The sequence below is a fragment of the Saccostrea cucullata genome, unplaced genomic scaffold (genome assembly GCF_032062105.1).
Source record: "Saccostrea cucullata isolate Sc308-1 unplaced genomic scaffold, CSIRO_AGI_Scuc_v1 ctg7836, whole genome shotgun sequence".
NCBI classification, from domain to species: domain Eukaryota; kingdom Metazoa; phylum Mollusca; class Bivalvia; order Ostreida; family Ostreidae; genus Saccostrea; species Saccostrea cuccullata.
The window spans coordinates 12,700-29,668 of record NW_026926891.1 but is presented as its reverse complement, the minus strand read 5'-3'; the positions used below and the strand labels follow the sequence as shown (position 1 = coordinate 29,668).

General features: G+C 31.6%; 1 protein-coding gene across 1 annotated transcript; it reads left to right on the top strand.

Moving 5' to 3' along the window:
- Positions 1–55: 55 nt before the first annotated feature.
- On the top strand, positions 56–15,972 carry LOC134272830 (uncharacterized; the record flags this gene model as incomplete). Its single annotated transcript, XM_062754994.1, has 19 exons — positions 56–151; positions 269–364; positions 583–693; positions 3,307–3,600; positions 4,781–4,919; positions 5,309–5,513; positions 5,935–6,764; positions 6,865–6,982; positions 7,340–7,519; positions 7,635–7,671; positions 7,860–8,177; positions 8,437–8,570; positions 8,717–8,915; positions 9,203–9,322; positions 9,739–9,890; positions 10,186–10,320; positions 10,456–10,570; positions 13,395–13,488; positions 14,931–15,972. Coding segments are annotated over 19 exons (3,509 nt in total), but the record flags the coding sequence as incomplete, so codon positions are not given.
- Between the last annotated feature and the right edge of the window lie 997 nt (positions 15,973–16,969).

Here is a 16,969-nt window from a genome sequence, read left to right as displayed (position 1 = left end):
TTCCAAAAATATATTTTGCATATCATTTTTTCTAAAAGAATATTTGATTTTTCAGCCATTTGCAATCCTCCATGTTTGAATGGAGGGAATTGCTCTCTAATAAGAAAGTGTGAATGTCCGAGTACCTATCGTGGACCTGACTGCAATACACGTACGTATTTATATCATACAAACTATAATATTAGAATGATCCATACAATAACATTATATATATGTCACTTGCATTGCCTGACACGGCTAATACTTAAAAAATGCTTCATGATTACAGCTGTTTGCTATCCACAATGTCAAAACGGTGGTACATGCATTTACCCCGACACGTGTTCATGCAGGAAGGCTTATACAGGAAAGCATTGCGAAACACGTAAGTTTTTTTATGTATAAAAAAATCTTTTCTTTGCACATTCATTTTTTAAATTCTACAAATAATAAAAAATAATAATACAGTAATATGATGATAGTGTTTTACAAATGCTAAAAAACTTCTTATGATAAGTTTGTAACTAAGCACTATTCAGAGCACCTATAAAATGGCAATTGTGTTTAATTATAACGATACTCTATCATAATTCTTTTTTTAAGCCGAATGTTCTTACCATTCCCCTTGTTTTCCTGGGACATGCAATGATTCTGTAAAGTGTCAGTGCTACGAAGGGTTTTCTGGTCAGAATGGATTACATCGCTGCAAAACAAGTAGGGCATTTAACAATGTGTAGATATTTTTGGGATGAGGTCTAGTAAACAGTCCTTTCGTTGTAACGAAGAAAGAAAATGAAGTAGATTATGATGAATAATGGAATTTGTTGTTGAATTCTACTCTAAGAATTTGTTATTTTTCTTTGTTAAGGGTGTTAAATTTTACGCAAGACTCTTGGTATTCCTTTTTCTTTAAACTAATTTTGCGTTGCGTTTTTATGAAAACTTTAAGGACCTGCAAAATAACATGAATCATATTTTTTTCTCTTTTGATGACGTCGCTCCCGGTCTAAAATATTTTTTATGAGTCAGTTTGTTTTAGGATTTTTCATAATTGATTTCAGAAAGAGCCATGAAACTGAAGCATGATAAAATTGCAACAGGTGTTTGTTTTTCTCTTAAATACTGCGCGTGGATTCTGGGTATTGTCAGAAAAAAAAGAATGTGGGAAATTCCAAGTTTTTAAATAATTCTTGTTTTATATCTCTTGATCCGTAAATAGTTTTTTTTTTTTTTAAAAGAAGAACAAAATTACAAAATCATTCACCTGATATCTACAAAAAGGGACTGGGGTCCGTTTAACAAAATGACTTACTACTTAAGACCAAATTTAATTCTTCTTATAACTTTTTAAAATTAAAATTATATCGAAAATTATATTTAACTTTTTAAAACGAACGTGATAAGATATTTTTACACAAACATTTTCAAAGATTATTAATTTTGCAAACTTTTACAATAACTTGAAGTTTTGGTATAAGTCGTAAAGTCTTCTGTAAATCAGGCCTCCGGCCCCTAACAATTTGGATATAGAGGGACGGAAAGTGTTTTTTCTTTATATTTAAAGAACGATCTCACACATGTATCCTATAAAATCAAATAAAATTGAATACCTACTTCAATTGTTCATTTTCAACGAGATCGTCTAGTAATTATTATCATTTTTTGCCAAAGGTATCATGTCCGTTTTTTTGACCCAAAAGTGAAAACACTGAGGTTCCATGCGTATTATTATGTAAAACTACATTAAATAGTCCTTGGCTGACCAAGTTTGAAATGTAGTAGAGATATATCAATTGACCTAAACCACGTACCTGTGATTAAATGTAAACCAGCAAGTGTTGAGGATCTGTCATTTGGATTGGACAATTGTTCTTGGTGAGCGACTTTGTGCGAAAAACTGTTTACAAGGAAATTTTCGCCCCTTTCACCTTATCCTCTGTGGGCAATTTTAAAACTGGACGAATTTAAAGCATAAAGTATAATTTCTAAAACAAAACTACTACTGGGCGAATTTAAAACAAGGCCAAATTGTTTTAAAGTGTGAAAGGGCGAAAATGGCACGGAGTAAAATAACCCTGTATACAGTAATACATGTAACAGTAACCATATAAGGAATATTCACCGGATATACATATTCCTCTATTGCACTAAAACCCGCCTTTTATCCTTTCATGAAAAAAAAAAACATATTGTAACAAACCAGACCGGCTGTCAGAGGGTCTAAAAATACCAAAAGATAATGTGGGGATTTTTAAAATTAAAATGTGTCGGAAGTATTTGAAAGAAGGATATGGAGATAACGAACAGTATACAGTCTCAAAGTCAATTAAACAATATACAAAATAAGAGCAGAGCAAACACAGACCTCCGAAACATCGAGGTGGGATCAGGTGCCATGGAGTAGTGAGCATCCCCTGCCGACCGGTCACACCCGCCGTGTGCTCGTTGTCATGATCAGGAAATGACGGAAAAAATCCGTTGTCAATTCAGTGTATAAATAATGGACTAACAATTGGTATGAAAAACGTCAGTCAGCATTTGACTCAATGATAAATCGTATTTGCTGACAAGGTCATTGTATCGACCATAGAACTTACGAAATGATGACTTTAAACGAGACTGCTGATATTCTTGTTTCATGAACTTACTTGTCAATAACTTACCTCGTTTAAGAAATTGTTCATATGTAATCGATGTAGCTTAAATAAATACAATACATCGTAAAAAAAGGGGCACAAGATAGCATCTATGACACATCATCCTTTTTTATCAAATAAACATCAAATATTTGGGGTACTTACCACAAACAAAAAATGGATGCGCGGGTTGATATATATTTTTTGACTGATTTTGATTTGTATTGTTATAAATAATAAATCCCTGAAATGTAAAGAAGTCGTAGGTTTACCTTGGTGCTTAGATTTGAGATTTTATTTTGCATTCTATATAATTCCATACAAAATTTTGCACAATTTTTTTAACTTTATGACAAAATCTTATAAAATTCTCCCACTCTAATTGGTAAACATTATTCAGGTTGTCAATTTAAATGTAAATCTATGAGAAATAATGCTGATTTCTGAAAAAAAGTTTGTGTTATTTATCCTTAATAAGTGGCACGATATCAGTATCTTATAAATATAAACTCACTCCAAAGTAAGTGAAAAATCTTTCCTAAAAAAAAACAACTACATGTATCATACAGGATAATCTATGCCAAAAAAAAAGAAATAAAAATTACATTCCTTGTATTTAGATATGTAGTTTAATCATCCCTCAAAATGTTGCAATATAATCAAACCAGTCAAAAATATTATCTTTTAACAGTGACTTCAAGAAGAAGCCCAACAATTACTCGATGTACTTCTATTCTTGCCAATATTGAAAGAACTGGACTGAAGAGAGAACTCTATCGCTTTATAACGGATTCATCCGAACCAAACACTACTAGAGTAGATACAATGTGGCTCAATCAAAAGGATTACAATTACATCAACGTGGTTTTTTCAGCATTCTATAATGAACCAGAAAACCTGGCAGTTCCAAATTATATTACAAACTTTAAGTTTGGAATCGTTGCCGGAAAAATACAAATAACCCTACAAAAAGAGGGCAGGAATGGTAAAATAATATAGTAATATAATTTATATATTACATGCCAAGAAATCCCGTCCATTTTTCTAAACCCATGAAGTCAATAATATTGCTACATTACATCATTTTTTTGAAACATTAATATTTTTTTCTTTCAAATTAAAATATTTACATTCCAAATCAGGTAAGCTTTACCCGTTTAGTACTATTCTCCATCTTATCTACAAACGAAATGATGTAAACTTCCGGAAATTTGAAACCCTTTTCTATATAATTTGTTGCAATACTTCCATAACTACCAAGTTCTTCGAACCCGATGTTCATTTTTAGAAAAAAATATTTTGATATGGAAATACCTTAAAAAAAAATCGAAAGGTTCGTTATTTTTACTGTAAAACTACTTTATAAAAATTAATTTCATTTTCTTTATCATTTTTTTTTTAACAACATTTAATTTAGATTGGCATCCCCCCCCCCCCCCAAAAAAAAAATAAATAAATAAACGGGTGGGGGATGTAAACGCTTCTAGATAATTAGTATTCAACCTATAATTCAAACCAGTAAAATTTAGGATCCCTACCTCAAAACTGAGGACATTAATTGCATCGCACACATCTCCCTGGGTAAGAATAACATATAAACATTAATTCTGCTTTGACGGAGATCGTTCTACGGATAGAATATATGTTTTGTTGGCATGAACCCTGCTGTTAATTATAAGTATTGAACTATTGCGACGAGCACTGATTTTTACAGTTGACTTTATTCTTCGACATTGTCATGTGTCATGTATGGAGGTACAGAATTGGTAATAGATAAGAAATATGGTGTTTCGGGCACAAGCATGTAAAGGTTGGTATTTGAGGGTAAGGTAGTCATCAGGAGTTTCATTCATATAGGTGCATTAGTTTTGCCAGTTATTTTCGTTCATCAAAATATAAAACTAAATGTTTTTATCGCGAAAGAGCTTCCGTATATCGTCAAAGTGTAAAGGTAAGCCGTACACTGTTTAAATTAGCGCTCTTCGCAAAAGTCCAATATTAGTCTTCTGCTTTGACGAATTTAATTTAAAAAAAAGAATTTTGTTTTTGATTTAGTAGAAGCAGTATTCACAAGAAAATGAAATTGAGTTAAAGTAAGAACGAAATGAAACATTAGGGAAATTCATTTATATGCAATTTTTTTTCTATTTTCTTTATGGTATTAGATCCAAACCAACCTTTTCTGAGCAAGGATCGCAAAACTGATTGCAAAAACCAACCAAACTCTCTCAATCCAAATGAAGATACTTTTGAGTGTAACTTCACAGCTGAAAACTTTGACAGACTTCTGGAAAACGGCGATAAGTAAATTAAAATCAATTACGCCATTAAAAAAAAATGTTTACCTTCTCCCGATTCAGGGTATAGAAAAAGGGTCGGTAGGTAGTTTGGAATCTTTTTCTTCGCAGAAAAGCTCTGCATACTTGTACACGTTAAGGAAACAAAACTTCAGTCACAAATTAAAGGAAATAATATTGTCTGAGGTTAAGGTTAAGAAAGAGTTTTGAGTCAATCATTTTTAGCCATTCGGTGGGGAGAGGGCAAATCGACAATTTTTAAAGGTGTCCTTTTTTTAACATTCATATTCATAAACAAATCAAAGTGAATCTGTAATTGATTTCACAGCTTGTTTCACAGACATTTTTTTTTTAATTTGATGTTAAATTACACATTTTTTTCTGTTTTAAACACAGTTTAACAATAACAGTTATAGCGGAAAATGGAGGATATCGAGAAATAATAGGACCAACTATAGATGATCGTTATAAGGACAAATTCAGCGGGCAAAATTCTACGAAATCTACAATGTTTCGTTTTGACTTTGAGAAGCCCCGTCATTGTCCTCAAAGAGACCCATGTGAGGCAACAGCATTGGATGTAAGGGAAGATATAACCAAGGTTCGTAAAAATGTTTTCCCAAGTTAGACAATTCCTTACATAAATAAATAAATGTATAGAAATAATTTCCTACAAAAATTAACATTTTATTTTGCAAGAGAAACATTTTAACCTTGTAATAGAGCGATTTTTTTTTCTATCTGAGAAACGTCAATCATACTTTTGTTAAAATAAGCAAGCACATTAAATATACATGTATGTACATTGGGGTTAATTCCTCCTCCGTTGCACCTGATCCCACCTCTAATATACTGTGTGTTTGTTTTGCTCACAAATGGTATTGTTTCAATGAATATTTAAGTATGTTTACCATTGAACTGCAAATTTCATATACATCTCTGTTTAAAGACGCTAAATACATTTTATGTTTCGATTCTTTATGATATAAAAATAATATTTTTCTTCTTTATTTAAACTAAAGTCTCCAATAATGCTTTCTTGGAACAAATGGTTCGATGATCTCTCAGGTATGCGAGAATACAAACTGCAGGTTTATTTACTAAAACCGAATACAACATACCTTACTGAATCTAATCCGTGGAACCCATTTCAAGAGATATCCTTCAATGCAACAAAGTCAAGTTATACATATCCGTACACGCCCAAACAGCCTGGGATGTATTCCTTTATTTTAAACGTAATAGACAATGCCAACAATACACAGTACGCTCGCACCTTGGTATTGTATGACCCATCATCAAACATCACACTGTCGAGTTCACCATTCATTGCAACAAGTGCAGAAGAAGAAACGAACTTCAAATGGCAAAATAGTCTTACAAATGGCATTACGATGTCATGGAAAGGACACTTTGAAAACAAATTCCACGATAAAAATAAACTTTTGAATCAAGTTGCACAATATCAAAATTTTGACCACCTGACAAAATATGAAAAAAAAGTTCCACAAGAACTTGACGATATCACAGGGGAAAGAACATTGCGCAGAATACCAAACATTCATGGTATTGTGAAGTTTGAATATTCTTTTAGAAATGGAAATCAAGGTAACTCAGCACCTGATTTTTGGAATACAGTACATGACAATATTTCCGAAAGTCAAACATTCTCTACCGAAAGAAAAGATGGAGACGCAATTTATTTCTGGGTAAAAGCAACTGACGTCATGGGGAATATAAAAGTCGACTTAGCAAAAATATATTTTGATTCAAGTCCACCAGAGAAAATAAAAGATTCAGATGTTAAATTTATTCCCAACTTAAAAACCGCTACGTATGATTTTTCAAGTAGGTAAGGACGTTTTATATATTTATTGTATTAAATAGTATAATATTTTATGTAAATACGAAATACAATGTGTTATTCATTCACTGTGCAATTATTTCCTCAGATTGCAGATCGACACATTTGATAGAGAGAGTGGTATTCATAAAATTCATTTTGAATTACTAGCAAACAGCAGCAACCAAATATTCCATGAAAGTGACATCCCAGGAAATAAAACTGATGTATGATTTATATTTCTTACATTTGCTAACCACAAGGATAAATTTCATTTTTGGATTGAATGTTTCAGAGAGGAATATCTTATTCTTAATTGAAAACCAAGTAATGTACATTCCTTTTTTCTTTTTTTAATATTTTACTTATATATATATATATATATATATATATATATATATATATATATATATATATATATATATATATATATATATTTCTTTGGCAAACTTAAATTACATTGTAACTGTACTGTTCATTTAAGGCACAATCTAGATAACGAAACTTTTATTCAAACACATTGAAACTTTTTGAAAGATTCCATGTAAAAAAAAATGTCAATAACGAAATTTAATTGTATTTAGATGCATGTACGTAGAGAAGGATACAAGCTACCAATGGGAGATTACTATTATTATAGTCACTCTATTGACATAAACAATTGCTGGATGGTTGTGTCAAAGGAAAAATTCAACAAAGAGTTTGTTTTCGTGAATATAACTGTGTATAACAACGCAATGGAAACTATTCAGTATAAAAAAGTGGTATGATAATGCATATACATTCGTACGAAATAACATTTGATGAAATTTCAGCAGTTATTGCATAAAACCTGTTTTGATTGTAATAGATATGAGAATATTTGAATATTCTTTGCAGGTAATAGACATAGCTTCACTTGACGGTATGGATGAGTGTAAGTTTATGTTTCTTTCTTTTCTGTGTGTTTTATCTTCATATATCTATATATAGATATGTATAATCAAGAAGCAACAATATTGATATATCTTAAGTCTGACTTAAAGATCATACATGTACTTAGCTAGATGCTCATGTAGTATTTAACTGTCTTACCATATTTTGATATAAGAACTCATTTTCTAGATACTGGTCCCCTGAATTTGACTGTGATAGCAACGTATGACAACAGCGTTCGTCTGAAATGGACCGTTTCCCCAACTTGTTATGAAAGATCGAAGATTATCCTTCAATACCGTTCATCCAGTGGTCAAACAGAGACCCGATTTATTGACAAGGATGCAAACTGGGTGGATCTGACAGGGCTGAAACCGGAAACAAATTATACATTATCTTTTATTACAGAGTACGGAAATGAAAGAAGTGATCCCGTATTTCTCCATTTCAAAACAATCAAATCACCACTAGCTCTCAGTGTTTCTGCCATAGCTGGAATGGCAGCAGGTAAAAACTCGTTTTGCCTTAAACGGAATGTAATTTCCGATAAATTTACCAAGAGCAAAATAACAATTGAAAATTAATTGATGTATTTTGTTTTTATTAAAATAATTCATATGAAATAGCTTAATCATCTGTCTAAAAACAGAAAAAAAAATGTATTGGAACCTTTTGAAAAAAATAAAATCAGCTTCATTTGACATTTATAGTTTAAATTATTTACATGTAAAAACAATATCAATAATTATGTCAAAAATGGTTTCAGGGTTTTTTATACTTGTTGTCATAATTGTTGTGATGGTTGTCCTTTGGCGACTTGGACGTCTGTCAGTTGTACGAGAAGACATTCGGCGCCGTGCTACTTCAGTTCGAAAGAGTTTTGCTAATCGATTTTCAGGTGTTAGTAATTTTGTTTATAAATCATATTCTTAAAACGATTCCACAATTTAAAATTTACAGTTAAACTCACAGGTCTAGAAAGTAAACATGTGTAATTTCTTATATTTGTTATTGTCTTCTTCAGTCACCTAATATTTCGTTTTCAGAATCCTGGCTATGATATAGATGACATTTATATCTACGGCCAAATGGAATTAAGTAATACCGAAAGTTGGATTTTACCGAGTTCCGATATTGTGCTAGACGTCTTGTTAACGAGTGGAAGATTTGCAGACATATATAAGGCCAGATACCGAGAAAAAAATAACAAAGCTAAACAAATAGTGGTCGCAAAGACTCTGAAAAGTATGTTTACACAATGTAGCATATACTGTATGTGACTGTAGTTTACCCATGATATTTTATGCATTTAAAGATGCAAAATGTAAATGCATTTGAATTAAAAGCAACATGATCATTAAAAAAACAAAGTATTTTCAATTAGCTTCGGTAGAAGAACATTCGGATTTACATATATATCCCACATTTGTTATCTTTATTTAGTTTATTTCATAAAAATATGTAATTATATTGTAAAATATTTTATGAATTGAAACGTATGCAAGATATTTATAAAACTGCCTTTAATTTAGGTGGATATACTGAGGAAAACATGCTGATGATGAGAGCAAAGATGAATTTTTTCGGAAAAGAAGTCGGGGAACACCCAAACATCATTCACTTCATTGGTGCTGTCATTGATAATGATACATGTATGTCACCATTCAGTTATGGAATACAATTGCTATATTATACTTTGTCCTTAAAGATCACAAGAAAATCAATTAACAACAAGGATTGTAATAAAAAAGGGAGATTATTAAAAAATATACATGTATTATTGATTCGAATACCTATGTAGTAAATTCTCATTAAGCAAGACAATTGCAAATAAACTGGACTTTAACACGTTTGATTAAAGAGCTAGTAAGACAAGAAGTAATGGAAATTCCATAAATATACATTTTATTTTATGCGATACAGAGAATTAACTAAAAACTGAGTGTATTTAAAGTTCGTCAGACAATTTTAAATAACTTTTTGAATTAAAAATAAAATCTTAATTTTTTTTAATTGTGGAAGACGGAATTTAAAGCATTGAAATATTTTTCTGAAATATATGTTACAGTTGGACCATACATGGTTTTTGAGTACTGTACAAAAGGTCAGCTTCGAGATTGGTTATTACAACAAAAGAATGTGGCAGAGGATATTATCGAACAGCTATATCGAATTGTTTATGGAATCTCGAAGGGAATGGCCTATCTCGAGACAAAAAAGGTCACAGTTTTCTTTCTTTATAAAAAATATATATGTTTGTTTGAAAGTACAGTGACCTTCAGATATCCGGACGTCAGATATCTTGAAGATTCAGATTCTGGACGATATTTCATCAAAATAATTTTTTTAAAAGTTATATAGTCTTATTTAAATGGCACCTCGGGTATCCGGACGCTTCACAGATGCAGACAAATGGGCTAGGACCCAAAGTGTCCGGATAAATGAGGCTCCACTTCAATAGATTCGATATTTAATTTTGATGTTACATATTCTATAAAATCGACATGGTTTTCAGCTAGTGCACAGGAGACTTGCAGCACGAAATGTTCTACTGAATGATGACATAGAACCCAAAATCTATGGATTTGGACCAGAACCGCAACAACAACAAAATAACGAGGAGGATGGAGGTGGTACATGTGACGAAAAGGTGACATTAAATCAAAATTCCAATAAAATGTTAATAGTGTATTGCGATGATTGTCTACTTTATTTATTTATATAAACATGGAGAAAAAAATGAATAAATATATTCTTAAATATTTCAAAATCTAATATAATCTAGGAGCGAATCCCTGTGAAATGGACAGCACCAGAATGTTTTACTTCAATGAAAAAAGCCAGTACAAAAAGTGACGTGTGGTCTTTTGGGGTTGTTTTATGGGAAGTATTTGCTTTGGGTATGTATAATTTATTTCACAGTTTTGGAAGAAATTAAATAGGATAAACAATAAAATAAATTAAAAAAAATAAGTCAACCATTGTTTTGTATTTAGTGAATGCATATAATAAAGGAATTAGGCAAGATTTGAATTGCCCAAGACCAGAACTTTTTACGAGGCAAATGCGAGGGAAACACTCCTGGTCGTGGGTAAATGCAATCTCGATAACTTTCTCGATGTTATGGTTTTCAACTGTTGATTGATTGATTGTATATTGTTTAACGTCCCTCTCGAGAATATTTCACTCATATGGAGACGTCACCGTATGCCGATGAAGGGCTTCAAATTTTGACTTTTACTCTGCACTCAGGGCCATTGAGCAGTGAGGGATCTTTATCGTGCCAACGCCTGCCGCTGACACGGGGCCTCGGTTTTTAAGGGCTCATCCGAAGGACCCGCAGCTTTCACTTCAAAGTGCCGAGCGCAAGGCGAAGGAACAGTTGCTACCCATTTTATCGACTGGGTCAGTCGAGGCCGAGATACGAACTCACGACCTCCCGATCACGGAGCGAGCGTTTTCAACAGTTAATTAAATTAATAAATCAAAGTACTGAAAGTACTGAAAAGCGGTTAGCATGCTTTCATGGAATATGACTGTACAGTGTAGAATAGCAGAAAATGCACAGAGTGATGATATTTAAGTAAGTAGTATGCATATCTTTGTCCAATGTCATCAGCGAAGAAGCAGACACACTGACTTTTGTAGTACTTAACTAAATGGAAAAACCAATAACATCCCAGACTGATATCACAAATGTATGTTTCTAAATATCAACCTGAGATTTTCAGTTTGAAAGACAGGAAGTTCAATTTCAAAAATTTCTTTCTAATTGTCTCCATTGGCGGTGTCCAAAAGTGCTCTGAACGAAAAAAAAAATATGTTGATGTTGCAAATTTAATTGTCTTTCATGCTCTATTGATTCTGAAATTAGGTAACTGTAAAGGCTACTATAGCAAACAACTCAAAAAGAATAAAATGATAATTCAAATTCTTTATATTAATTTATTTGGAGTACTGTACATAGATCTTTAGCTGGCTAGTCTGAGAAAAACGGATGGACGAGAATTTGTAAATCAATTTGATTTCAGAGAGCTTCAGTTTCGTAGGCTCACTGCAGGTCAGCAGGTGTGACCTGTCATTGGGGATGCTTACTTCTCCTAGGCACCGGAATTTTCAAGGATCCGTTTTTCTTTTGAGACCGATCACTGCTCATTCTGTATTTTGATACAGATACTGAGTACATCTGTTTATTAATATTATGAACTATTTCTCTCACAGGAAGAAAGACAAGTAAACAAGATAATAAAGTTTTAAGAAATGTACACTATTTACTTTTAATACAATTAAATGTTCGAATAAGTAAATGGTATATGACAATTATGTAAAAAAGAGTCTTGCAAGCACGATATATATAAACGAATATATACTGAGTATTTGGCAAATATTTTTTTTAAAAATGTGATCGTTTATAATCGTTTGTAATAATTAGACTGAGTACAGAATTTATCCCTGGAAACAAAGCTTTCATCACCTTTAAATAATTTCAATTGAGAAAACAAACGTTTCATTATATTGGAAGTGATCCATAACTGTACAACTTACAGATGTATTCAGTTTTTTTTTTATACAAAGGCTTTCTTCATGTACTAGTATTACTTAAGTTAATTAAAGGGATGCCTTAATATTTTGGCAAGGAAAATGAAACTCGATCGAGAGATTCTCCGATGTTTTGCAGTCTGTAATAACCTTCAACCCCTTTAGCCAGTAATTAACCAGTCCTCCCTGTGCCAGTAGCATAACTCGGTCAAATATTTATTTGACCGAGGGGTGCCTTATGATTAATCACAGGCACCTGAATTTTTATCAGTAAGTCTCTAAATTAGCCAAATATCGAAACATTCTAACCCCTCTATATACAGTTTAAATACACAAGGTGTGCAATGCCAATTTTGACCCCCTGTTCGATTCAGGCTTCAATTTAACACATAAATCAGATATGCCTACTGGTTTTCGTGTAGCACTGGGTTCAAATATGATATTTCTCGCTATATATTTCTTCCTTAAGTTTAAATCCAACGCGTTGATAATGTTATCAGCTAAACTTCATGCTGACTTCGAATTTCGTCACAGGGCCCGATCGCCATCAGCTGACGTCACGGAAATTTAATCTCGACACCAAATGCTCCTATACATAAACTTTTTAAATGCAACAATTATAAATTTATTTCATTGACAAACAAAATCAGACAAAAAATTAAAAACCGAAAGATTATGTTGTTTTGATAGTCTTGATTTTATTTAACATGTTATATGTGTTAGAAACAAATCATAGGTAAAGGCTTTGTTGAAGTTTCCGTTGTCGATAGGTAGCGCTTAGGTGTCGATACATGCCATAAAGCGGTTAGCCAAGCTAACCGCTTAAAAATGAAAGGAAAAATTTATATGAATACGGATAACTATGAATTAGTTTTGAGAGCGGGGATAAGATCACTTGCACTGACTAACGCAAGGGGGTTAGTCCATTCACAACGACTTCCAGAAAATCATTCATGCATATTTTCATATCTAACAATCCAATTTCATGCACAGAAAAATATTTAGAGAAATAATGTTTTATTAATATATTGCATGTAACATTCAACTGAAAAAATTAAGGAATAAATCTAATAGTCAAAAAGTATTTGTTCATTTGAAATAAATGTATTTGCATCTTTTGTAGAAACATTGTCGATGCTTATTTGTAATCTAAGACTTGTTTTGATATGTATTTACCACATGTAGGTGAAACTCCTTATCCTGGAATACGAGGTAGAGATGTTCAAACCCAGGTCAATAATGGTCATAGGATGGATAGACCAGAGTTTGCTAATAATTTGTAAGTCAATTTTAAATAATCAGACCACAAAAATTAATTATAATTTCTTGTTCTTCGGAGGGTGGTCAACATTATCGCTACATCGCCAAAAAATTTCAACTCATTACCGCTACATTTGTTTTTCAAATTTTCGACCGATCATGACAGCTATATGTTTTCTTTTTTTTGCTCGAAAATAATTCATTACCTCTACATAATGAATTAGCCAAAAACAACACATTATCGGTACTGCTACATTTCGAATCAGCCAGGTATGGTACAAAATATGATCATATGTTGTTTCAAGTATTTAAATACCTAGTTCATGATTTTTGTATGAGATATACGTGCCATTCTACATTTTTGGAGGAGCATGTGATGTAGGATTTTAAAATAAAATGACATTCAAAGCTTTAATTTTTTTTAGATTCTTTATAAAATTAAATAGATTTTAAATAAAGCATTAATTCTATAAAAAAAAAAAGTCTCCTACTTTCAACTCCCCGTGGTGAGCGAGGGTAAAAATGTCTTTTGCATTTATATATGTTGTACTTTAAATCAATCTGTACACGCAAAAGTGGCTACCTAACGAAAGAGGCAATGTAGCGGTTATGTATACTTTTATATATATTGCGATAATGTAACGTTTTTGTAGCGATAATGACTATGTAGCGGTAATGAAAACTTCGAAAATGTATCGGTAATGGCACGCACCCTCGTCTGACATTTGTTTTCAAAAAAGTACGAGCGGGCAAGCGGCTAGTTAATAATACTATTATTACTTTTTTGTATGCAAATTTTAAGGCAGAGCGCAAAAAAAAAAAAAAAAAAAAGTGAGCGGACAATTATGTGTTTTTTTCTGATTTGCGTACGCAGAATCAAATTACATAACAAGAGCGGAAATGGAACAGACAATAGCACGGAATATCTGTGTGCGGGAAATTGAAAACAATATTGTTTGTATAGCTTTGTCTAAATACGAGCATGTGGGTCCGACCAACAAAAAAAAATATCGGTGTGGCCACAGCGTTTTTCATTCAATTTAATAATGATTAACTTCCTTTTATTATTCCCAAATTAAATGTATTTACTGTATAAATGAAAACGAACCATTATGAAAATTTATCAATTCTAAATAATATAAAATTACCGCTGACATACTTTTGTATGGGATTTATTATTGCTAAGTACACGGTCATACATGTTCTGTTTCTTTAGCACAACTTCTTAGATATATTTTTTACAACGAATTACAACAATTCACAGTTTTTAAATTCAGATAAAAGTAGAAATATGATTCGACAAAATTATCATCAGCGGAGAAGAAAACGCACAGTATTTCATAAATTTCGGGATACATTAAAAAAAGTGATATGTTTATGTATGCATTCTATATGTAATATACATATGTATAAGCACACTTGATAGTTGAAATAAAAGACTTTTTAATTTTTTTTTTAAAGCTACTATGGAATTATGAAGAGATGCTGGAACACGAAACCAAGAAGAGGGCCAAGTTTTAAAGAAATATCAACAGATATTGGAAAGACCTTCAATGTGGCTCCCTCTGACGAGCACTACTATTACTGTGAAAAATGAAATCATTCATGAAATTAATTATCTAGACTGCGTTATATTTCTGATTCAGGATAGTTTTGTTCTAGTGAAAACTTACAGTGCATTTCACTTATTACAGACTTACTGTAAAACTATAAAATTCATTTTATATGTATGAAAAATTAAATGTCTACTTTGCGTTATATTACTGATTCAGGTTAATTTTGTTTACTGAAAAATTACAGTGCATTTTTACAAATTTCAGACTTGATGTAAAAGTATAACATCCATTTTTTAAAGAAATATATATATTTGCTAATTGTCTATTTAACGTCTGTTATTTAAAGTAAATTGTAATGATTAGCATTTAACTTTCATTAAATTGCATGCATGAGATACCGTAGTCTTTTTTGATTTTAGCCTACCTAAGTTACTAAAGTGAGCCTATCCGATCAGTATCTGTCTGTCGCCCGTCTATCACATACGGTGTATCATTTACTTTCACATTTCCGAAGAGAATCACCGGAGGAATTCGATAAAACGATCCGAAATTCTTTTAATTATTTTCAAAAAAATGGTTATCATCTATTATGTGTATGCCATTGCGATAAAGCGATTCAATTAGCCACCTCGATTGTTAAACACGTCAAACTTGTACACATAAACACGGTAAGATTAATTGCATACAGTGTACATTCTCACGCTAATCATTGAATAATCGCACTAAACAAAGGGTTTACATTGGTATTTATAGCTTATCTTAAATATGTAAGTAATATTTTGTGTAATAATATGCATTTATAACTGTGAAAAGTATACTTGATATGTTTTTCACAACACATAAATTATGTCATTTTTACCAAATTAAGGTCATGTGGACAAGTTTGTTAAGATCAGTGATTTGTTTAAAACCTGTTTTCAGAGATTTAACTAGCAACTATTTTTAATGCAGAGATAAATTGTTTGTTATGATAATACAGTTTGAAAATTAAAATTGCAAAGTATATGATTTTCTTGTTTAATAAGGAATATATACTTTTGATATTTGTGTGACGTCACAGTAAATATTTCCTTCATAAATTAGACTCTACCCCCTTGACAATCCTTAATGCTGCACAAAGATAAAAGGAGTTTTCCACTTAAGTATAGCAGCGTGGTTCCTTTTTTGCCCTTATTTTACAGAATATACATGAGGATACGGTATTATTTTTAGTTTCATTGTATATAAAAGTATGTGTAATTAACATTTTGTACAATCATTATTAAAAACTTGGAATATCAAGAAATACAAGCCGATTTCCAACACCTACTGAACACACAAATTCCGGAACATTTTCTTTCGAACAGAGTGCGGTTCCTCTATTACATACAAATGGGCGGAGCATTTACATTAGGTATTATATAAAGGAAGACACTGATGAACTGTAGCGAGAGATAAGAAATAATAAACAGTATACGGTGGGTAATAATAATCTTCAATACGTTTGAATTTTATTTTGCATCATTCGTATTCTTTTGAACTTGGGATGGGTGGGAGTCTTTTTTAGTTATTGAGGTATTTTTGTCGGAGTTTTGAAAATCCCCTTAATCACAGTATCTTTTTTTTAAATATATCATTGTTGAATAAAATGTCAAGATATTTTACCCAATATAATAATTTTCTTTTATATGATTGTTTGAAAAGCACAAGCTATTGCATGATAATTAACGGTAAATACACACAGACATACACTCCCATTCATGATGGGAGGCTTAAAATAAAACAAGAGACATGAATTTGATAAAGCAAAAGATCAAGATCGAGGAAATCCTTCTCCAAACTTGAAAACGATTGATGTAGAATTAGGAGTTAAAAAAATACTCATTTTTTATTTGAAAAATTAAACATTAACATTAATGTCTGTCTATTCATATTGTAACAGCGTAAAGACGTATGAAAGTTTTT